We start from the raw sequence: 24,652 nt of genomic DNA, 5'->3' as shown, positions 1-24,652 counted from the left end.
GTAATCTAAGTCCTCACCATATACACAGCTGAGAACAAACACAAGGTGAGACAATTTTAGGGACAACGCACACCAGCTTAAAAAGATTGAAATCTCTACTAAAGCTTTTCCAAGGAAGCGAGGAGAGAGATTGCAGATACTTTTTCCTGGTCTGATGAATCTGCCACCTTATCCTACTAAATGTCTTGGCTGAAAATAAGCCAAATGCATGGCAAGAAATATGTGTCTTCACTACTTATCAAGCCAGCCATTTATTTTGTCTTCCCTGCCTAGGGTGTCATCTTAATTTCTAGAATAAATCAATATTGATTGTACAAATTACATAATTTAATGACTCTCTCGCGATTATATATATATATATATATATATATATATATATATATATATATATGCTAGTATATGAAAAAATATTTTAGAGGTAATGCTTTTGCAAGATCATTTGAACCTCTTAGAGAATGGTATAGTGCAAGCAAAAGCTCTGCTGAATCTCTTGCTTGCTCCAATAGCTTTTGACCTAGAGAGATTGTATCCATCCAGATACACCGACAGCATTACTCGTTAGAAAATCTCAATGACTTAATGTTTTAGTTTCAAAGAGTCCTCTTTTAACTCTGAGCACATGAAAGACTATGGAACAAAGGAAGATACACATTTAAATAAGGCAATTGAAAAAAAAAAATCTATACCATTAAAATTCAGGAAGGGTAAAATCCCCAGCTTCTTACCATAGTTTTTACCAATTCTTGGTAAATGTGACTGCACACCCTGTCCTCGGTTATCATTTTAAAATACAGCACTATCTGGTGCTGCTTCCAGCATGTAACACTGAACTTGAACATTTTTTTTTTTCCAAATAAGGCTTTATTTGGGGACAATTTTAAATTTACAGAAATACTGTAAGATATTATAGAGAGTTCACCACGTTTCCCCTATTATTCACATCTTACATTATTACAGTTAATGGTACATTTATTACAATTAAGGGACCAATATGAGTACATGATTATTAATTAAAGTCTATATTCAGATTTTTAACATTTCTACCGAATTCTGTTCTAGGAGCCCATTCAGGATACCACATTATCTTTGGTTGTCATTTCTCCTCTTGGCTGTGAGTTTCTCAGACTTTCCTTGTTATTAATGATCTTGACAGTTTTGAGGCCAAACTGATCAGGTGTCTTGTGGAATGTCTCCTGACTGGAATTTGTCTCATGTCTTCCTCATGATGAGGTTGAGGTGATATGGCTTTGAGAGGAAGACCACAGAGGTAAAGCGCCGTTTTTATCACATACCATCAGTCTGACTTGGTGGTGCTGACGTTAGCCTCATCACCTGCCTGACGCAGTGCTTGCCTGGCATCTCCACGTCAAGTCACTCTGTCCCCTCTGCCCCTTTCATCCCGTCTTCTTTGGGAGGAAGTCACTCTGCTCAACCCAGACTTCAGCAGCGGGGACTTACTAGTATTGTATATCCAACCCTTCAGCGCATGTAGGCTCAAAAATTATTTACAGTTCTTTATTTACAGTTCTTTTGCCTGAGAAATGTGTCTCTTCTTCCCTCCTTATCTAGTCATTTGCTTACCAGAATGGACTCAGGGCTATTGATTTTATACTTTGCACTATACCCTGGTACTGCTTTTTTACTTTTTGCTCAAATTGTTGCAGCTTTCAGCACTGGGGACTCTTTCCACTGATTCCTGTGCCCCGTTGACATGTCTCCACCATTTTTGTGTGTGTACTTATTGACTTGTTTATTTGGGGTGGAGGGGGGATATTTCCTTATTATTATTATTATTATTATTATTATTATTATTATTATTTATTATTACTATTACTATTTTGGCACTACCAGATGTTCCTAGCTCATTTATGTATTTCCTACACTAGTTCTAGCTGGATTCAGCCATTTCTCCAACGAGCCCTGGTTCCCATTATTCGACAATGGAACTCAAAACATAGATCTGGCTTGCTGGCATGGCTCTGTGGTTGAAAGTCCACCTATGAACCAGGAGGTCACATTCGATTCCAGGTCAGGGCCCATGCCCTGGTTGCAGGCTTGATCCCCAGTATGGGGTGTGCAGGAGGCAGCCGATCAATGGTTCTCACTCATCATTGATACTTCCATTTCTCTCTCCCTCTCCCTTCCTCTCTGAAATCAATAAATATATATATATTTAAAAAGAAAAGATTGAACATAAGCACTCACTAATTTAAAAAAAAAAACAGATCTGAGTGATAGATGTACTCTGCTCATTACTATTCAGGGAACTGAGTATTTTCAACAACACAACTTAAACACCTTCATTCATATCTTTGCATACCAGCTTCTTTCTACATAGTTAGTTTCCTTTGCTGCATCTTTCTCAGAATTGCCATATCTTCCACAGTGCTCCTATGGGAGACAGCTTTTTTTTTTTTTTTTTTTTTTTTTTTTCAAAGGCATTTTAAACATTAAAGTCTTCTTCTGGAAACAATGGGGCCCCAGTGACTGGCTGTGCAAAGGTCTGCCTCTGGTGGAGACAGCGCCGTGTGTAGTGAATTTAAGATCAGGCTCCACCCTGAATGGCGTCAGTCCTCCTGTAAACCGGATCGCATGGGACTGCCACAGCAGGGCTGGCAGGGTGGTGTCTCAGCGTGAAATACAGTCTCACATACCAGTGCTGGGCTGAATCTTAGGGACTTGGAAGGACTATTTTCTAATCAGTGTGAGAACTCCAATTAGTGAAAGCCTCATTTTTCTCACTAGGCCAACTGAATCTTTCCTGTTAGCAAGAATGCCGTCTTGTCTTCTCTCTGAGGCAGAAACCAACTAGGCTCATGAAGATGAGTGTGAGATGGCTTTGGCCCCCAATGTGGGGTGTCCTTCATTAGGAATCGGAGCCTTGAAGTCCATCCTGCAGAAGATTTCCTGAGGCTGTGACCTGACTTTCTCTGCCTGTAACTTTATTTTCTCCTCTAACTTTTCTGGTATCAAGGAAACCAGAAAAGTTATAGGAGAACTTCCTGAATGGGTGACAAAGTCACTTACATTCAATCAAATAAGATTGGATTTTGAACTATTCTATGAGTTTCAATTCTCTAACACTGAAGTAGAAGTCTTAGATATAGGCCTTGTGTTGAGTCACGTGGTGTTCCAAAAAAAGTGTATATATACATTTTGAATAAGCATATATATACATTTTGAATAAGCATAAAGTCAGTATTCATTAAAATACATTTCATTTTCAAAACAGCTATTAGCTGTTGTAGAATCTATACATTTTTGAGACGTCCTGATTTGCTGCAGTGACTTCCCATCTAGCATGGTGACAGCTGACCATTGTTTACTACCTTGTCCTCCTCCCTCTCATTCCCCACTCTAGAAAGAGCTACATGAGATCTTATAAAATTAAGGATATTAACATTATTTGTTTTAACTCTTTTCTTGAGAATTTAATAATAGACATTAAGGAAACCCTCAAGAGGTACATGAAAACAACATATGGGAATCAGCTCCCACACAAACTGTATCTTGAAGTTAAAAATGTGTCTGGAAGAAGATAAAGATGTGTGTGTGGGGGGAAGAAGGGGAGGATGGTGGGATATGGATATGGGAGGAGACCTGACTTGATGTGGTGAACACACAATAAAATATATAGATGATGTATTGTAGAATTGTATACCTGAAACTTATATAATTATATTAACAATACCACATCAATAAATTCAATTAAAAAAAATGAAACGTGCCCTTGGTTGATAACCATCATGCCACTCCATTAAAGCTATTGCTTTCTCTTTCACCCATTATCCAACTTCTCTCTTGTAATCAGCACGCTTATTATTTAGTTTCTAAAGTATGTAGATAGTTAAATAACTGTAATAACAGATTGCTAAAGAGCCCCTCAACCAATGTATGTGTATGTTTTTGTTTGTTTGTTAATTGATTTTAGAGAGAGAGGAAGAAAGAGAGTGAGCAAGAAACCTTGGGGAAAATCCATGTGAGAGAGAAGCATCTACTGGTTGCCTCCTGCACACCCCCTACTGGGGATACATCCAGCAACCTGGGCATGGGCCCTGACTGGGAATTGAACTGGCAACCTTTCTTGCACTGGACGACAGCCAACCAACAGAGCCACCCTGGCCGGAACAGCTTCTGTGTTTTCTATGAAACACTGTGTATACAAACTGTCTGCAGATGTGAACGGTGCCTTCTTTCAGGATGGAAAAACTTTTAAAAAATATCCAAACAAATAAATACATTTTGCTTTATATGGAATGACAAACTCCATAGCTACAAATGCAACTTTAAAAGGAGTTTTTAGTGTTTTTAAGTTTTCTTAGTATCAGAGATGAGGGCTTTGCTATGCCAAGTGCCCACAATGAGGTGACAACATCTGGAAACATGGCTCATAGTTTATGAACGGAGGCAAGAGGATTAATCTCTGCAAAAGCCAGGAAAGATCTACTGTCTGAGAAATGTCTTAAAAGATCTACCGAATGTTTGTATTAAGGTAGCCAGGCCCGGGGTCCAACACTCACCGTCGTCGTAATGGTCTCTTCAGTCACGACCTTCAGCGTGTCCACCACGGAGATGTAGCCAAGCCTCCGGGCAATGGCGAGGGCAGTGTTCCCATTCTGGGAAGAGGGAGGGAAACAGGGACAAGGAATTAGCAAGGAATCCCACGTGTCTCAGAGCCTGTATGCCAGATCCACCGGTTTCACCCATACAAATCCCAAGACAGAGTGTCTCCACAGCCCATTCCATTGCCACATGCAAAACAGTTACATCAGACATACTTTACATGAAACCCACCGAACCTGTTCCTACGTATACAGCAGCATCTGAGCTGCTACAGATGGAGTCCAAGAGGTTCTTAATGTCCTAACTAATCAAGGAAACAAGCCCATATTACTTCTTCTTGTGTACTTCTCACTAGGGGCAAGGCAATCAGTAGTTTTTGAGTGTGAGGCACTAATCGCAACTCTCTCTCCCTGGAGAGCTCACAACTATTGATACATAATTACTATCCTTTTCCCTTCATTGTGGTGCATGCTTGCTCAAGCCTCTGAATGAAAGGGGAAAAACAACTTCTGGTGCACAGTGAAAAATGTGAGAAGATCCTAGTGCCCGGGCCCATCTCCCTGTCCCTAGCTGGCCCTCGGCTCTTACCACAGTGAGTTCATTGGGGGAGGCATTGTTCTGAAGCAAGACGTTGATTATATGTGTATGTCCTTGTTGAGCTGCTTGATGCAATGGCGTATACCCATTCTGTAGAAGGAAGGTGGAAGAAATGACTCATTTCCTCAGACACAATCCATGGTTTCGGTGGATACAAAGGAGAAAGGAGTTTACCTTTGTTTTGGCATTAACTTTTGCAGAATGCTGGAGCAGGAAGTTGACGACCTTGATGTTTCCATAGTGGCAACCCACGTGGAGTGGGGTGTATCCCATCTGTAATTACATATTTTTTAAAAAGAAACATCATAAGTACAGTTTTAGTAGCAGTCATCCAAATATAGAAGCAAATTATTATTTAATCTTTCTTTTTGAACTGACAAAAATAGTTTTTTTTTTCCTATAAACAAAGCAAAACAAACCAACACTCTTGATTAATTCTCAGAGTTAGTCTTAGGTGTAAACAATAATACCATCTCACATGAAAACAGTTACCCATATCACTTCCCACAGTGCTCTCTTGCATTAGCTCATTTTATTCTCAACAACTTTTCAGGACTGAGCGGTGAGATGAAGTGATTGACAGCCTGGGTAGGCTGATTCCGTGGCTTCTTGTGGAGGGGTCAGAAGACTTCTATGGAAAGATTTTGACTAGCATTTACTGAAGACTCTTATCTCTGAGAATGTAAAATCAAGGCAACAAAACGAAGGGGCTAAATGATAACACAAGTCAGTAGGCGATTATCAGAATGCATGACAGAGCAATACTAAAGCTGAAGGGCTGCTGCGGGTGAGCTCAGGAGGTCTGAGAAGTCTGAGCCTGGTGCAGGTGTACATGCTCCAGTTACAGGGTACTGCCTGGCCAACTGCAGGACCACAGTGTGAAACCACTCACTTAGACCAAGTGGTGGCTTATTTCTTACTTAGATGAATATCAACAGGTGCCTGAGGGGTTATAAATTCTATCAATTTAAAAATATTTAGACAATGATTTTTAATTTATTATTTGTTTTATTGATTTTTTTTTTTTGAGAGAAAAAGAGGGTGAGAGAGAAGGGACTGCTGCGGGGGGGGGGGGGGAAGACGAGAGAGAAAGAGAGAGAGAGAGAGAGAGAGAGAGAGAGAGAGAGAGAGAGAGAGAGAGACCAGCAACCATACACATCATAATGAATTCAGCAAGTAGTAATAGCTGAATAAAACTGAATGTACCCTTTTTCATAGTCTATGCCTACACAAAGTGAGAGATCACAAATTACTGAAATTTTTAATATGCTTTTTTTTTTTTTACATCAGTTACAAAAACTACAAAACTGTACAAGCTTTCACACTTTGCCCTTGTATGGTGGATCTGCTGTGACAAGGACCAATAGTGCTAACACAGAAAGGTAGTGATTTGCCTGCTAAGACAAAGCACCCAGGCCATTCAAGATAAAAGCATCTGGGTGCTAGAATCAGAGACTTTAGTGTCTCTTGAACAGATGCACATTGGAAATACTATGTATAACTGATACAACGGAGGACGTTGCTTTTTCCCCTATAAAACTGTACTCGCTTCCATATAGGCGTTACTAAGAGACACACTGTATGGGCACATTCTTTCTGTCTACCTTGGTCTGGGCGTCCACGTGTGCCCCTTGGTTGACGAGGACTTCGGCCACATTAACTCTGTCTTCTTGAGCAGCCAGATGGAGTGGGGTCAGGCCACTCTGCAAACAGGTAAAAGTAGACAGGCATGTTGGAGAAGCATTTCATACATTCCAGGGGAGAAAGCTTAGGATTTCTAGGTTCAAAAAACTCTGGAGAATAAGTTTATACACTGGCACTGTGGCAACATTGTTATCTACAGGCTTAATGAAAAATTTCAAACACTCGAAGCAGAGGGAATGGACAGACTCTGCACTCAGCACAGCGTCAGCAAGTAGCAAGGTTTCCTTACACTTGTTTCATTCAGCCCCAATTCCTTTTTCCCCCTTTGCATAGTATTTTAAAGCAACTCAGACATTACACCATTTCTCCTACATACTTCAGTATTCACCTTAAAGATAAGACACCCCCCCCCAATCATGTAATTTTAATACAACACCAGTGGTACTAGCTTTAACAAAAAAAGAGAAAAAAATCACTTATAAATTAATATTGATATATGATAATATTTCTCCCATTAAATATTAATACTCAAAATTGACAAATACTTTCTGTATGCTATTTCTGGGTAAGAAGGATGGCCTGTGAAAAGGAATATGAATGCTGTATCATGAGAATTTCCAGGTCATTTAGATGGTGTATGGGTTTAATGAGGCTAAATATTGGAAACCGACTGTACCACAGACTATGCAGACTACAATGGTTGTTCTTTATATATACGTATATATATATTTTTTAAATTGATTTTTCACAGAGAGGATGAGAGAGGGATAGAGAGAAACATCAATGAGAGAGAACCATCGATCAGCTGCCTCTTGTACACCCCCTACTGGGGATGTGCCCACAACCAAGGTACATGCCCTTGCCCGGAATTGAACCCGGGACCTTTCAGTCCGCAGGCCGACGCTCTATCCACTGAGCCAAAACGGTCCCGGCACAATGGTTGTTCTGATGGAAGAAAATTACTAGGACTATGCCCTGGTTTAGAAATCTTTGGTTTGGGAAGAATCTTTCTCATAAATAATAAGGGAAAAGTGAGTAAGTTTAGATGCTTCTAGATTATTTCCTTTCATCCGTTAGGAGCTCGGAAGCTAACATCGCAGGCCTTCTTCCTCCCACTTTGCCCTGTGTGCAATGAGAACACCAGCCCGTTCTATTTTTCAGAGAGAAGAACTGGACCAAAAGCAGCCTCAGAGAGGGTTCGGCACCCTTCCCATCTCATGGCACACATAAACAGAGCGGTGGTTATTCTAAAAAGTCATTTTCAACCTTCTCCATTTCATGGCAGACATAAACTAATTACAAAAAAGTATTACATTTTAGCCGATCTGACCAAAAAGAGGTATAGTTTTCATTCATTCACACTGATGGCTATTGTGTTGGCTGTTGCCAGTTTTTAATTTGACAGCCTAAGGGAAAAGAGGTCAGTGCTGCTGACTAATCAGGTGTTGCATATCTTAAAAATCCCTGTGGCACACCAGGGTGCCGTGGCACACTGGTTGGAAATTGCTGGTCTAGATGCTGCACGTTACTTACTTAGGGGTTGCTATTCTGTCAAACCAAGGACTCCGGGAGGGTAATCCGCATGACTTTTCCCCTGCTTGACTTTTTTTAATACCGTCCATAGAATTTTGGAGGAAGCACCCTCAGACTGAATAAAGGGGACATATGCAAAGGAAGACAGATGCATTCACTTGAACTCCCACGAAAAATAAGCCAGGGCCCCAGGGGCCCCACCCAAGATTGACATCATCATAGAACAATGTTCCATGTCCTACTCTAGAGGAAGCAAGTATTGTTAGCAGTAGCGTTTTGTAAAAGTGTCATGATCACCTATTCTAAGTCTGAGGCTTTTTGAAACTCGGAAGACACTTCACTGGGGTTGTCAGCACATGCTTTGGGACATGGCCCACTCTCTCGTGTTGCCCTTTTTCCTGCACGCTGTGGGCGACCATCGACCTCTGACAGAGCCATTTTCAACTTCCTCAGGCTTCCTTCTCCCCAGCTCACAAAGGGCCTCATTGCTCCCTTTATGTGCACACCTGCTCTATGAAGATCATCATAATCCCGCATTTCAACTCTGTTTTCTTGTCTGTCTTCCTCAAACCACTGTGAGCTTGCCGAGGCAGATACCGCATGTTTAATCTTTATATAACCAGCATCGAGCATCAGTTTTTAATCCATCTGCTAATTGATTGAATCAGAGGGCAAAAGCAAATAACCTTTAGGTAAAACAGAATATATTCGATAAAGAAAATTTTATTTTTATAGTCATGATTTTGGTAAAAAAGATTAAAAAAAAATAATGTGGTTAAACTAGCCTCATTTAAGCTCAGAAATGACCTGTTAATCTTTTATGGGATTTTGATCACTGTTCATTTAAAAAGTGGCAATTATTGGAAAAAGAGAAAACACCCCCATTGTCAGAATAACCACAGCTCTGTTTAATATTCTATTTGCTTTATAAAGAAATATAGCGACTTGTGGCCTTTAAAATGCACGTGGGAAAATAGCAATGCCAAAATAAAAATTAAAGCAGATCAGACACTAGCACTTGAGCAGTAACTCAAGTTCACGGTCTTTCTTAAAACTGATGAAACTATTGGTTAGTAGTAAGAAAAGAGGTAAAATAAAGTGTTTCGTGCATGGAAAATTTTCACAAAAACTATTTGTTTTGTTTTGTTTTGAATATTTACTTTTTAGCAAGGAAATAAAGTCTGGTGTTTAAATGGGAAGGTGGAAATGACTAGGTGGGAGGAGCCCGTTCAGGGTGGGACAGCCAGACCTCACCTGTGCACGAATTCGTGCATCAGGCCTCTAGTTGGATAATAATGTGCTGCTGCTGATCTGCTTTCACACTGGGGCTTGTTTAAAACAGAAAATAACAAGTGAGAAGGGAAGCAAAGATTTACTCATGTCATTGTACAAGGCAGTTTATTGGTCCTGCAAAGTTCTTGAAAGCTCCTTAAGCACCATGTGCTAATGGGAAGCGAGCTGATCTGCTCTTTAAACTCTCCTTGGAAGTATCGCTGCGTCTATTCAGGGTGGTGGCTGATGGTTTATCACCTATGCCTTTTGGTCTTTAGAATTGCCTGTCGATGCCCCATCTACCAACGCAAACATGGACAAATTCTTTCTAAAGTATTATCTGCCTAAAAATAAGCTCGGTTTCTAAGGTGGTGAATATCCATTTGATTGGAGTAATTGAAAGAAAAGAAAAAGTCAATCGCACTGTATTTTAGTATAAAACCCATTGAAAATGTTAACCTGTTAATGCATTGTTAAGGTCTACACTATCTCTGGGAGAATGAAGGAGATACAATATTCTGGGCACACAAGAGAAAATACACTCCAGTGGATGCCGGAATGTGCTTCACTTTGTGAAGGGCTGGCTCTCTACCTCATGTAGATAAGCTGAATGTTGCAGCAAACTCTTAGAAGGCTGGTTTACATACTGGTAATGAACCTTAGAAAATTCAAAAGCTCAAACAAATCCCGATTAGAATATCTACTTGACATTGCTTTGTGAGTCCCATTAATGCTGAGACTTGCATTCCTAAAAGGGGTGTTTAAAAAGATATGAGAAAATCAAGTTGGCACACCAGAGAAAAGGGACATGAAAAAGGTGTTTGCTCTTTAATGATAAAAAAGGATTTTCAAGATATTAAAACTGCAAGACAGATTTCCCTGGTCTTCTGGTGAACAGAATTTGTTAAATTACAACTTTGGGGATTCAGATTAGTGCAGAGTAACCTTTTCTTTTTCTCAAAATTGTACAAAGTCCAAAATTAATACGATTACTCATTTCCACTGTGAAGGTGCTGAATGTTATCTAGCTAATCCTCATGACATCTCTGTGAAGTAAATATTGTCTTTTCTAGAGCATGAAACTGAGGTTCAGAGAGCTCACATACATTGTCCAAATGACACATCTCCACTAAAGAGTTCGATTTAGGATTTAAACTCTCTGTGATTCCGAAACACAGGCCACATATGTTAAAAATAAAGAACCTGTTATTTGTCACCATAAAACTATTTCTATGTTGAAACTCTACTCCAATATCTGAGCTACAGCTGAGAAATGCCACGGCTGTGCCATCACTAACTGGCGAGGAAAAGCTAACTGCTGGAGAGTTTGGATTATCAAGAATTTGGAGGCATTCTTGCAGGGGGTGTGCTGTTTGAAGACTTAGAAACATCCATTCTGCGTTGTGGGCAGATCTCAGACGCAGGTATTCATTCTCAGGTAGTCAGCAAATCCTAATTCTCTAATATATGCAACAATACTGCAATAAGTCTTTGCTCAATTGTGGGCTGAAACTTTCTTCACTTATAATAGGAATGTCAAATATGAGGACCGGAATTTGAAGAATTTTGGGAACAGTCTTTACAAGTTCCTCAGAACTGCTAACTTACACATGAAGATTAAACGTGTAAACTAAACAACCTTTCCAATCTATTGAATAAGAGAGCTACTTTAAATTTCTGTTATTAAAATGAACGCTTTGAGAGCCAGGACCATTTCCAATTTCTTTTTGTAACCTAGGACTTAAACTGAGATAGGCCAGGAGCAGGGCCCCAAACGTGTCTGTGTAAAGAATCAACAGGCTACTTTTCACAATTCCTCACTTGCTACATCCTGGTGAAACAAGAATGCTACTCTTTGAATGAACTTTATAACATAACTTAATGTTTTTAGAAAAACTTTGTGGACTTCATGACTATATGCTACTCAACTGTATGACTTTGCAATTAGTGACCTACCCTTCTCTTACTGCTCAAACAGATTGTTTCCAAGTTTTTGCCAGGATAATTAATACGTTGGCAAACATCTTATTGTGACATTACACTTTACACACCCTATCTGACCCAGATTTTTCATGACTTCTTGATAACCTTCTTGGGAGGCACGGTTTTGTTGCATTGCCTACTTTAGGGAGAAAGAAAAAGGTTACCTTATTGCTCAGGTTCACGTTGGCATTCCGGCTGAGGAGCAGTGACACCATGTCCACGTGACCCTCCTGAGCTGCAAGATGGACAGAAGCAATTCCTTGCCGGGTAACTGCGTTTGCATCAGCACCATATTCCAGCAGAGTCGTCGCTATGTCCATCTGGTTCTTTTTGGCAGCGATGTGCAGTGGTGTATAACCATTCTGTCAACATGAACCACTTGGTCACATGCCCCGTAACAAGATAAAAATGTGCGCAGTATATTTTCAAGACAGCATGCTTCCCTTTCTATTGATTTTTTAAATGTTTTTTTTTTTTTTTTACATCTTGATTACTAAATAAGCAAAGACTGATAAGACAGTGTCATTAATGGAGTGCCCTCATGTGTCCCACATCTAACCAAGGAAAGTATAATACTTATAAACATTTTAATGCAAGAGTCAGAGTACCGTTGCTTTTACAAAAGGAAAATAGGGTTCCTTCTTACAGGGAGTTATGTTAGTAGGTGCTCAATAATTATTTTCTATATTTAAATGGGGGGGAGGGGTGAGAGGAAAACCTACTAGGAAACAACAAACAATATGGTCAGATCCAAACAATGTTCAGATCCATTATTCCACTTTGAAAATCGCTTTGACTGTTTACAGGTTGAAATTTTTAGTTGTTTTTTTTTTTTTAAATATATTTTATTGATTTTTTTTTTTGCCCCCCTTCCTTCCTCCCACACATCCCCTTCCTCCCCAGAGTTTTGTGTCCATTGGTTGTACTTATATGAAAATTTTTAGTTTTGATGGTAGTCAGTTACTATAATCTACCCCATTTGATCCTCTCATTGCCTCTTACACAAAACTCCAGCCTCTATGCTATGCTTCAGCTGCACCCATCCCCAAAACAACATCCAGCTCATGTTTCTGTCTTGCCTACTCTACCAAAAATACTTCCCCCAACATGCCCTCTGGGCCAGCATCTATCCATTAAAGATTGGCTCAAGGGTCACACCCTTGTGAAGTCTTTGACTCCCTCCCCCTCCCTTCTACACCTGCTCCCCACTTGACTGACTCCAATCAAAGTCCTGGATATATTTAGTGGCTATCTTAGATCTATAGTAATGTTTATCATTATTTACGTATGCATCTCCTACTAAAATATAAATTTATTGAAGGCACCTATTGTGTGATATTTGTCTTTGTATCTCTAGTATTTCACAATGACTTCAGAATCCTCAGAATTTGAGTCAATCTTTACTAGGGCTTTGAGAACATTCTCTGATCTTTCGCTTATCTGACCCTTAATGCTCAGAGGGACAGGCAACCCAAATTCCTTTGACAAATTATCTTTTAAAAATATGTCTTTATTGATTTCAGAGAGAGGAAGGGAGGAAAGAGATAATCATTTATCAGCTGGGGATAGAGCCTGCAACCCGGGCATGTGCCCTAACCAGAATTGAACTGTGACCTCCTGGTTCATGGGTCAATGCTCAACCACTGAGCCATACCAGCTGGGTCATTTGACAAATTAAGAGTTAGCTGTGCCTTAGGAACCTTCAAAGTCCTCTGCCCTTAAGGGACCTTGTTTTTGATCACAGTCAATTAACAAGATTACATTTTGATATGAATCTGACTATATAATATATGCCAATAAAAATTAGACTGATTTCTATAAATGAGAGAGATTGATTTCTATAAATGAGAGAGAGAGAGAGAGAGAGAGAGAGAGAGAGAGAGAGAGAGAGAGAGAGAGAGAGAAAATTCAAGGATTTTTAATTGGGAATATGATCCATATTCAGACAGCGGATCAGTAGCAGTCTTTCCAAGCCATGTGGATGAGTCAGAAACAACACAGAAGTTGCTGTTCCACTGATCAGCTAGCCAACTGCAATCAACTCGCACATTTAAGTCATTAATATACCCTAGTATGAGAGCATTTTGCACATGAGAAATACTCTTTCTGTAAGCAACTGTAGAGAAACAATAGCTATTGGGTATCAACCCATGGAAGTGGAAATGCCACTTCCAGACTCTTCTGAAACCAGCCTCTACTAAATGGGCTAAGCCAGGTTAGAATACAATTTTATATCTCTATTTTTAGTTTTGACCTATTGCCATCTGGAAACTCCAGCTGACCTGGGAAGCATTTGTCCCTTGTTCAGACACACCCTTCAGCGATGGCCTTCAGAAATGAGAGCTTTGGACTGAGCCCAACTCTGCAGTGAGTGACAGACAGAAGGGGGTGAGCTATCAGTGTCCCCACCCCTATATTAAAAGGAAAATTCACAAAGCAGTGCTAACACAGGAATTCTGATTAGTCCATAAGAGGGTTTTGAAAAGGCAAGAAAGAGTATAGCTTCTTATCATGCATCTTGCCATTTTTTTTTCCCATAGCTTTTGTTACTAATGTAAACTTCAAGCTGATTACTTCTCAAACCCTCAAGGCAGATCAGTATCCTCTGAGATAAGACAATCCTCTCTAATTCCACCCAAAAATCCTAGACTCTAAAAACCCTAATCTAAAGAATCTGGCATCTCTGTAGCACAGGTCAATTCCAGATACATTACTCATTATCACCCCGGGCTTTTCTGAGCTCCTTACCTGAGACACAAAGGAAAGAATAAAGCCAGGAGAAAACAAACCATGGTATGACTGCAGAATGAAAAAGTAATTTTGAAAAACTGTAGAAACATTTCAAATAATAAACTAACAGTTCATCTTGGGACCTATAATGGGATTTTCTAAATTGCCTTAGCTTTTCTAATTTCTAGAAAGTAAACTTTTTTCCTTGCCACACTAAAGGAGACAGATGCATTTATCAGAAGAGAAATAAAATATTGAGAGATGCAACTGTAGAGTAATGCTAATTGATATTTTTTTCCTCTGGATGTAGAGGGCAAAGGACATCATTTCAAGATGAAAACAATAGCAAATGAAATTTTAAATGATCAAAAGTAATATACTAGCCAAAACCAGTTTGGCTCAGTGGATAGATCGTCAGCCTGTGGGCTGTAAGGTCCCAGGTTCGATTCCGGTCAAGGGCATGTACATTGGTTGTGGGCACAGCCCCAGTAGTGGGTGTGCAGGAGGCAGCTGGTCGATGTTTCTCTCTCATCGATGTTTCTAGCTCTCTATCCCTCAAACTTCCTCTCTGTGAAAAATCAATAAAAAAAAAAATATTTTTAAAAAAGTAATATACTAGTATTTACATCCCCCTTCTCCCAAGAATTCCACAGTCTCTGCTGATCCATATTAATAGATATATTGCACATTTTAAGGAAGAGAAATAGGGCAAACAAGAAGTTAAGGCTCACTATCCCTTCCACTATTATTGCCCATGTCATGCCTAAACTGATACCAACAGTATCTGCCTCAGGAAATAGGTCAAGATCTACTCTTTAGGTATCCCCCATCCCACATTACCTAAAATCACATCATATTTCTAGGTTAAGTATGGCTAAGAAAACATATCTTACAAAAGAGAAGAAAGGCCAGAAGAAAGCATCACATACTCTGAGAACCAAAATTGTGAATTAAGGAAGAGTGACATTGTCATTACTGTCATAACCAAAAGCTAATCATGTCCTCTAGAGTCTTTGTCCTTTGTTTCTCACCACAGCCAGAATTCAGAAATTCCTGAGCTCTCTGGAGTAAAGACGCCATTTGCCTACCCTAGATCCATTTTCCCTCCTTCCTTAATAACTGAAACTCTGGTGTTCTGTCCAGGTGAAAAACTACATTTCCCACCATCCCTTGCAAAAAGAAGAGGCTAATGAGAAGTAAAGAGAAATGGCTGGGTGGAGCTTACAGGAATACTCTATTGTCTGACTTTCTTTCCTGCTGGTTGCAAGACCTGGCTGACTAAGCAACAGAAACCTCTGGAGGGAAAAGCCAAAAGACTATTAATGGCATGAGAAAAATGGACTCTCATCAATTTAAGCCACCATGCTAGGTCTTTTTCCTAGCAAATGATGCCCACCCCTAAGTGCCTTTGATCAGGATCAAAGTCTAAAAACAACAACAACAGAAAACAACAACAACAACAACACACACAAAAAGCTCCTGACCAGGATCACTGCCCTAAAAAATGGGAATAGTTAGAAATGTGGAGAGAGCCGAAACCGGTTTGGCTCAATGGATAGAACGTCGGTCTGTGGACTGAAAGGTCCCAGGTTCGATTCCGGTCAAGGGCATGTACATCGGTTGCGGGCACATACCTGTTAGGGGATGTGCAGGAGGCAGCTGGTCGATGTTTCTCTCTCATTGATGTTTCCAGCTCTCTATCCCTCTCCCTTCCTCTCTGTAAAAAAATCAATAAAAAAATAAAAAAAAAGAAATGTGTAGAGATGGCATTACAGAAGCTCTTTTGAGACCATAGTGCTGTGGGAGTGAGAGGGAATGTCCCCTTAGAAAAGCCCGTGTTCAGTTGACTGTAAAAGATAGTCCAAGGCTAAAGGGCTGTTACAAGGAATTAGTTCAATAACTGCTTTTTAATTCTTTGTCAAAGATGTTTTGCAGATGCAAAACCATGAATACAAAGTCTTGTTGGACAAATTTAAAGCTGAAAAAATCAACCACAAATATATCAACTATTGACTTAAGTTATTTTGTGGATGGAAAGGTGGATTGGATTCATTTTATTGTACTTACAAACTTCTTGCACTAGTTGTGTCAAAATTGTTGCTCACATGTGAGAAATAGTTCACTAATTAATTATTTATTAATTAATAACACAGGGTTATTTATAACATAAAAAATTGGCTCAGGCTCAAAGGGATATTAAAATGAACTGAAATGAAATGTATAAACTTTACATTTCATTATAAATTTTGTTTTAAAAATTGTGATAAAATATACATAGCACTAAACGTTCCACTTTAACTATTTTTAAATATATTAAGTACATTCAAATTATTCTCCAACAATTAGCACTATCCAGCTCCAAAATGAAACTCTGTGCCCATTAAACACTAACTCCCCATTTCCTCCTCCCCTCAGCCTCTGGCAAACAGCATTCTACTTTCTGTCTCTATTTAAGTGACACCACACAATATTTGTCGTTTGTGGAACTGACTTATTTCTCTTAGCACAATGACTTTGAGGTTCATCCATATTGCAGCATGTGTCTGAATTTTTTTTCCTCCTTAAGGCTGAATAAATACTCCTTTGTATGAAGAATCTAAATTTTGTTTATCTAGTCATCCCTCAATAGACAACTTGGGTTACTTCCACCTTTGACTATTGTGAATAATGCTGCTATTTGTTTTCTTTCTTCTTAGATATAGTTGTTTTTTCTTTAAAGTCAAGGCATGGTTATTTTATAAGAAAGAATGTTTGTCAGAGTCTGAAATTATGGAAGAAAAGCTGCATTTAGATGCAAAGCAAGTCCGGGGGCTTGGTTTTGAATTGTAGATCTCAAGGGGTATAATTCTGGAGAAGATGGCGCAGGAAATGTTTGAGAAAGACATAAGAAGAGGTTCTGAGGAGAAATTCCTGTGCAAGATAACATTCTCTAAACACTTTAAAAGGACAAGTTTAAAGTATCCAAAGTAATCTAGTTCCTTGATCTGTGTGTACCAGAAGTTTGATATAAACACTGAGTTTAAGGAAGAGCGCTATAGGTTCCCAAAGTGGAAGAGTAAAACAAAGATATATAAAAAGCATTAGGGATGCTAAAAGTTCTTTCAACCAATAACACCTTTAGTGAAAGACCTGGACAGCAGTTAGATTGTGGTTTGTGTCATTCCAATGCTCAGGACCACAGCCACTTACGCAACAACACAGAACTTCCTAAAGCATATTTCCATTTACCTATCTTTCCATAAATACCTCTCAAATAACAGAGGGATAAAAAAGCCATACACTCTATGCATCTCTTTTCTGAGAAATCTAGGTTGTCTAACTGCTCAAAAATGCCTTAACAATGAGAATAATCATCTCCTTTAACAATATTAAAAACACCTAAGCAAAACCTCCCAACTTATTTTATGAAACACAAATTCCTTGAAGGCATTGCTTTATGGCCTGGGAAAATGTGACACATACTCTATAACGTTGACAAATCAGAACTCTCTTGCACTTAGGTTTCTCATCTGGCTGATGACTCAACCTGACCTTCATGTCCTCCCCAGGCTCCCGGATGTCCTGGATTGTCAAGGAAAATCAATTGACAAGTAAATATTTATTGAGCATCTACTAGACGAGTTGACTAAATAGCTGAAGGCACAGATTCCCTAGGAGCGTAGAGTTCTGTGGAAGTGGACGTGGACGTAGAGAGGGATGGGCACTGCCCGCCAGTGTCCTTATGCCGTCAGATTATAGGTACCTTTGCAGCTGCATGAGGCGAGGCTCCTTGGTCCAAAAGCAGAAGGGCCACCTTCTGGTTATCGTAATGTGCAGCTACATGCAGTGGAGTTAGCCCGCTCTGAAAACACGTGCAGAAACAACCAGTGTCAACAGTGTCTTAACATCTGAGGCCTAGAGTTAGGAGACGGGATTAGTTCGGGTACAACATGGAGTGCTACTGACACTGTGATTGCCACAGCACTTGGACCCCAGCATTCATCTATGTCCAGGGTTCCTTGTCCTACGAGACTTAAAAAATAGGGATGTTATCATTTAGGTGGCTGGTGGTGAACAACAGCAAGTGCGTGTTTTGTTATCATGAGAGTGACCTGTTACACAGGGTGGCTGGTGACCCCATACCTTCCCAGCGGCATCAGGAGACGCACTCTTCTGTAGCAGGAGGTTGGCTACTTCAAGCTTCCCGTATTTTGCTGCCACATGAAGGGGAGTGAATCCTTTCTGAAAAATGAAACACGAAAATAATGAACAATATAAATGACCCAATGGCATCCCTCTTCTGGAACTGATGAAATTATTGTAATGAGGAGGAGCAGGGAAGGCGGCACGGAAGGAACAAGACTGGCAGGTAACACAGAGTCCCCTCACAGACAAAGAAGAACAGGATATTCCATTTCTGTGTGTGCTGACTGAGCCACAGCGGGCCACTCACGCTGGGACTAAGTGGTCCTCAAAACAAGATGAGGTTGGAGAGCTGGATCTGGGGCTTATTCTAGGGCCATTTTGGGATTTCATGCTGTAGGAAGAATGGGTTCCAGAGTCTCAGGTACAATTTGGATTTGGTGGGCTTGTGAACATCCAGTGCAAATCTGGACCTCCTGTAATTTCAGACTGGAGCCTTTCTCTTCTCCTTTCGCCATTTCCACATATGCACGTATCTTAATGTTTGTTCTAGTCTTCAGGAGGAGCCAGAGGTCCTCACACACAGGTGAACTGCACTGAATAATAACACCTGGTTCCAGGCTAATAAACATGTAGAGAGAGTTGACACTGAGGTTGAGTACTAATCTCTCTGGCTCTCAACTCCTACAAGGAGGTGGGTATCTAGCAGTTCTCCCATGAGGGAGGTTCCAAAGCATAAGACAGGAACTGCAGGGTCATCAACACATTTGACCTCATGAGATTATAGCCAACTAAAGCCAGTGGGCAGCTGGCTTGGTGAATGGGCTGGGGCACTCAAAACCCCAAATGTTTTACACATTGAATGAGATCCAGGAACTCAGATCTCAACTTTACAGAAGAGCCTACAGAATCACAGGTGGTGAAGTTTAAGGTAGTCATTTTTTTTTTTTTTCAGGTAGTTTATCAAGTATTTAAAATTATTGTAATTATCTTGCTCATTGGTTACACATTAATGATTCTTCTCTGCATCCAAATAAGAGAGTGCAATACCATTTCCAGCTATCTTCCTATCACACCTACAAGGTTAAACAGTAACGTAAGAAAAATGACCTCTACATTTTGCATCTGCAGAGCAATTGTGTGGAACGTTATCATTCCAAGATATCAGAGTCAAGATTTCAAAATAAATCAGAGCATAAGTCAGACAACCCAATAGTAACAAAAGAAACAACAACAACAAACAAAAATTACCTACCTCCCCCCCCCCCCCCCCCCGCCAAATTCTCCTCCTGGTTTGAAAGTATAAAAATAAAAAATATTAACCAACTGAGCTTTGATAATGTGGTTTATATACATGGCCCCAGCTAGAGAAATCTTTGGTTGTGTTTTTAAATCACCAATTAAATCTATCAAATAACATCCAGGAAATATCTGATTCTAGATATCAGTACGTTTTCATTAGAAGATAATGTATACTGAGAAACTTAAGCTAGGCACACAGATACACAAACTTACACATACCCTAACTACCCTCCCCCACTCCAGGGCTTTGCTGGCCATGTTGGGACTACTCTGGGATCCCAAGTGTCCGTGATGATATACAACCGTTGTACCTGTTGCTGGGAATAGGTACTAAGGAATCTTAAGGAGGATGTAGTTTGGAGAACACAGCAGATATTGTAAGGACACATTGGGAATTATGAGGAGGATGTATTTTGAGGGACAGGGTAGGATTCCAAGACTCGTTTTCATACCTTTGTTGTTATAGACAGAGATGCGCCATGATCCAAAAGGAATGAGGCCACGTCCTCATGCCCTTCTCGGGCTGCAAGGTGGAGGGCGGTGTACCCAGAAGTCGTGGCTGCATTTGGAGACGCTCCTTGCTGCAACAGCTGTTGGACTATATCCGCCTTCCCCAATCGGGCTGAGATGTGAAGTGGGGTTTGGTCATCCTAAATGGCAAGGAGGAAGAGCAAGGCTGATTAGCTGGGAAAACAACGGTACCCTTGAGAAACATTTAGCAAATTGCCTGGTACCAGAAACTAAAGTTCAACTCTTATTCAGTAATAAAGAGAATCTCATTGACCTTTTCTTCAAGGTTCAGTGGGGTGCAGATGGTAAGCCTAAATACATTTCTAACGAACTATTAGCATGAAAGTAAGGGAGACATTTCTATCTACAAATTATTTCCACTACCACCTGCCATACTTTATCAGTTTTTGACATCTAATGACTCCTTTTTTGGGGGAGATAAGGAAATAAATTCTGGTAAACCTCAAATACCTAGGAGGGATATTAAACTTCCACCAGTTACAATGCACTCACATGGGAAGAATTTTATTGGTGGTATCTTCCCATCACCAAAAGTTAATCCTGGAGTTCCTTTTTTTATGCAAAGGCAGATCCCTGAAGCAACTCTGACCTTAGTCCCAGGGTTTATGGTTTCACAACTTGTAGAGAAAAAGTAAAAACTTCCTTTTTCCTTGGTGGCTGTGACAGCTGTCATACAGTCAACCAGATGAGCTCAGTTATGCTTCCAAACTGAGCTTATCCTAGAAGCCTGTGCATTAGCCCTTCTCCCCAGAGTGTGAAGAACTCTGGACTGAGTCTAGGTTTGCTTCTTAATCTGTTCAGGCCTAGCCATCTGCCAAGAACACAAAGTTCCTTCTGGCACAAAGTGCCTGTTCTATTTATTTAACCCCCTTAAATAACTGAATGGACAAATGCACCGGGAAGGGATTTTTTTTTTTTTTTTTTTAACAATATCACTTGGGTAGAGATTTTTTCCAATGGAGGTTGCTCACTACTTTAAAGAAGTATCCTTAGAAGATGGCATACACATATTTAAAGGGCTTATTAAATCAAGACTTTTCCCACCAATAGCAAATGCTCCCAGGAACTGCACTTACCTTTGCTTTAGCTTCTACCTGAGCTCCGTCTTGCACCAGATACCGCACCACTTCAGCCTGGCCGGACCGAGCTGCCATGTGCAGCGCTGTTTCTCCTCTCTGGGGAAGAGGAGTACAAAGTTACTGCAGCTCTGAAGAAGAGCAGCATGCTTTATCTGCATGAAGCTTATGATGTCGGCTTCATATATATATATATATATATATATATATATATATATATATATATATATATATATATATTTTTTTTTTTTTTTCCCCAAGCACTTCCTTATTGAAGACTAGGAGAGACAGGAGATGAAATACACAAGAATTTCAGAAGAACCTGATCCACGATGGAAGAACTTTGGTATAACCTGAGGGGCCTAGTCATCAACAGGGTCAGAAGTGCTGTCCAAGAACTTTCAACGTGGTCTCCTTGAGGGTAGAAAGGTGAATGCTCACGGGGGGAGAGGAAGGTACATGAGTGAAGAGAGCAAGTGAGGAGAGCTCAGGAGAAGAGCCTGAGACCAGCCTGGAGGTGGCTGCTACTAAGTGAGGTCTGCAGGCAGCTGTGGGGCTGTGCAGGGTGCCACATCTTCCTGTTCAAAAGGAGGGGCAGCCTGGAGATGTGTATACACTTCAGTGCTGACCACAAAACCAGACTGGATAACAAAACAGAAACCAAAGTGCTGCATGGGCAACACAGACGCACATGAGGGCCAGAGTGGGCTTGCTGGCCGCCGGTGTGCATTCTCTGCTTTATCTCATCAGATCAGCCTCCTAGCCTTCAGGCATTATCGCAAGGGCTCAGTTTGTTTGCCACTGAACCACACCCCCCACTCCGTCCCTCCATAGATTATTCATTTATGTAACAACAAAAAATGAAAACAGTATAGAAGACATGGATAGGAACAAAGAAATAGTAAAATATATTCTCTCTCATAAGTGATGTATAACAAAGACATATTTCACACAAAACTTGTTAAGGTGTTTACTGGAAAGATCTTGAGGATATAGTTACCATATTACCCAGTATACGGTAAAACCTCTCCCTGGTGTTAGTGCCAGGAAAGCCTGTATTTCACCGAGAGAGACGCTGGTCTGATTCTGTGCTGATTCTGGTTGTTAGTAGAGAGACTTGCTGGTGGCACACCCTCAGGGTCTGTGCACAGGAAACTTTCGGCTTGCTTTTTCTGAGCCGGAATGTTGCTGATTTTATTTCTAATGTTAAAATTTTTTATTTATTTCAACTTCTGACACTGTTGATGACTAGGCCCCTTTGGTACTCATGAGTCCAACTAGCATAGTTATGCTTTGTGGTCTGGTGTGTTAATACTATTGTGATGTCAATAAATTTACTTATAACAACAATAAAAAAGTAGGTAAGAGCAACCTCTGCCAGTTCAGTAAGTTCTCTGTGAAAAGGATACTTACCACGTTGGTGGTATTTGGGGAGGCTCCATGATGCATTAGCTGTGATACGATATTTACATGCCCCATGAAGGCAGCAACATGGATTGGGGTAAGGCCCGACTGGGGGAAGAAGAGGGAAAGGCTGGTTTGTAGTCTTATCATAAAAAGGGTTTCTCTGCCTGCCTGCCCAACCACTGCCTACCATCCACCCCTCCACCCCTCCACCCCTCCACCCCTCCACCCATCCACCCCCGGAGCCAAACTGGCTCAGCTAGACCTTCATTCTTAAGTTTGCTTCAAAGCCTACATAACACACAACTCATAACATTTCTGCTTTGTACATGAAATGATTGCATTTTTAATTTTTCAGAATATAATTTCACTTACAACATGAACATCCTAATTTGGTAAAAAACACTTAAAATGGCTAGAAGAAGTTGACTTTTTTTTTTTTAAGGAGAGAGAAGGAATGTCCACAGAAATTTGAATAATGTAAAAAAAAAAAAAGGAAAAGAATTCTGTAGGGGGAAAGTGAAGTAAAAGAAAGAAGGGGAAGAAGGGGAAAAGGGGAAAGAATTCTGGTTGCACCTATTTCAACTAGTGGGAACTGAGGACAAACAGGAAAAGACTTGTTATAACATGGAGCAGGCGAAGCTCTCATGTGGGTCTGGGCTGGTGTTCAGAGCTGAGGAGGAGCACAGGACTGACACTGGGACTGTCTCCTCATCAGCTGACAGCTCTGGTCATTAATTCAAACATTAGTCTAAACTCCACTTCTACTCCAGAGTACATTCTAATCTTTTTTTTTTTTTAATATATATTTTATTGATTTTTTACAGAGAGGAAGAGAGAGGGATAGAGAGCTAGAAACACCGATGAGAGAGAATCATCGATCAGCTGCCTCTTGCACACCCCCGACTGGGGATGCGCCCGCAACCAAGGTACATGCCCCTGACCGGAATCGAACCCAGGACCCTTCAGTCTGCAGGCCGACGCTCTATCCAATGAGCCAAACCGGTTTCGGCCATTCTAATCTTTAAAAGGGGTTTCCATGCACTGAGAATAAACTTATTTTACAAAGTTTATACAAAACTTTTTAATTTCAATTTATAATTGAAATAACAGGGTGTCTACCATGAAGCCATAAGACTGATGAAAGTGTAAATCAGTATTAATATTTTCAACCATGTGATTTTTTAAACCTTTTGAGGGTTACAAATCAAGACAGGATGTGTTAGTAAAAAGTTGACTTTTATTTCAAATCCTCTCTGGCCTTCAAGAAGGACTGTGACGCACTCAGCATGCTTTCCTTATATTACATGTGAAAGGTCATGGAGCCTGACACAAAGCCATCCCACTAAAATGAGGAAATCGACATTAACAGTCTCAATTATTTGGTTTTAACTATATGAATATTATATATTGAGGTGATATAATTAAGGCAAATATTATAATGGCCACTAGACTAGGTCAGAGGATGAGGTAATGCAAGAATCACGAGATTAGACCTCAGTTTAGGTTGACCTCAAATCCCATCATCTTTATGATGCAATCAACAAGCCTTTGCGTAATGATCACCTATGGGCCAGGCCCTGTGGGCCTCTAAACACCAACAAGACTCAAGGCTGTCCGGAGGAGCCTGCAGTTTCTAGGGGACAAGGGGCTGGCTGGGTCATAAGTAAAGCAGCCGAGTCAGTGCTTTGGTGGAAGTACGCACAGGGGTAGTGTGGTCCTGGGGAGAGGTCTTGGACCAGGTCAGGGGGCGAGGGGAGGTTTCCGGGAAAAGGTGGCTCAGATCTGGTCCTGGAGGATGTGCGGGATTAGCCTGAGGGTATGCGACACATGGAGGGAGTAGAGAGTTATGAACGAAAGGGTATCCAGTCTAGGGCAGTGTTGATGGCTAGAAT

At 40.5% G+C, this 24,652-nt stretch overlaps 1 protein-coding gene across 9 annotated transcripts in view; it reads right to left on the bottom strand.

Annotated features, from left to right (window-relative positions):
• The window catches only part of ANK3 (ankyrin 3), a 555,635-nt gene that overhangs the window by 105,210 nt on the left and 425,773 nt on the right, over positions 1 to 24,652 (bottom strand). For all 9 annotated transcript variants that reach the window (XM_084903932.1, XM_084903938.1, XM_084903933.1 and 6 more), the window contains 10 exons: positions 22,767 to 22,865; positions 21,354 to 21,452; positions 20,199 to 20,396; positions 18,445 to 18,543; positions 18,065 to 18,163; positions 11,757 to 11,954; positions 6,765 to 6,863; positions 5,335 to 5,433; positions 5,152 to 5,250; positions 4,521 to 4,616 (listed from right to left, as the gene is read on the bottom strand). In XM_084903932.1, coding sequence (XP_084760058.1) covers positions 4,521 to 4,616; positions 5,152 to 5,250; positions 5,335 to 5,433; positions 6,765 to 6,863; positions 11,757 to 11,954; positions 18,065 to 18,163; positions 18,445 to 18,543; positions 20,199 to 20,396; positions 21,354 to 21,452; positions 22,767 to 22,865 — 1,185 coding nt within the window. The remainder of the gene's footprint in view (positions 1 to 4,520; positions 4,617 to 5,151; positions 5,251 to 5,334; positions 5,434 to 6,764; positions 6,864 to 11,756; positions 11,955 to 18,064; positions 18,164 to 18,444; positions 18,544 to 20,198; positions 20,397 to 21,353; positions 21,453 to 22,766; positions 22,866 to 24,652) is intronic.

The sequence above is a fragment of the Pipistrellus hanaki genome (assembly GCF_964339955.1).
Source record: "Pipistrellus hanaki genome assembly, chromosome: 14".
Classification (NCBI taxonomy): domain Eukaryota; kingdom Metazoa; phylum Chordata; class Mammalia; order Chiroptera; family Vespertilionidae; genus Pipistrellus; species Pipistrellus hanaki.
The sequence above is the reverse complement of the archived record's forward strand: the minus strand, read 5'-3'. Positions and strand labels throughout refer to the sequence as shown.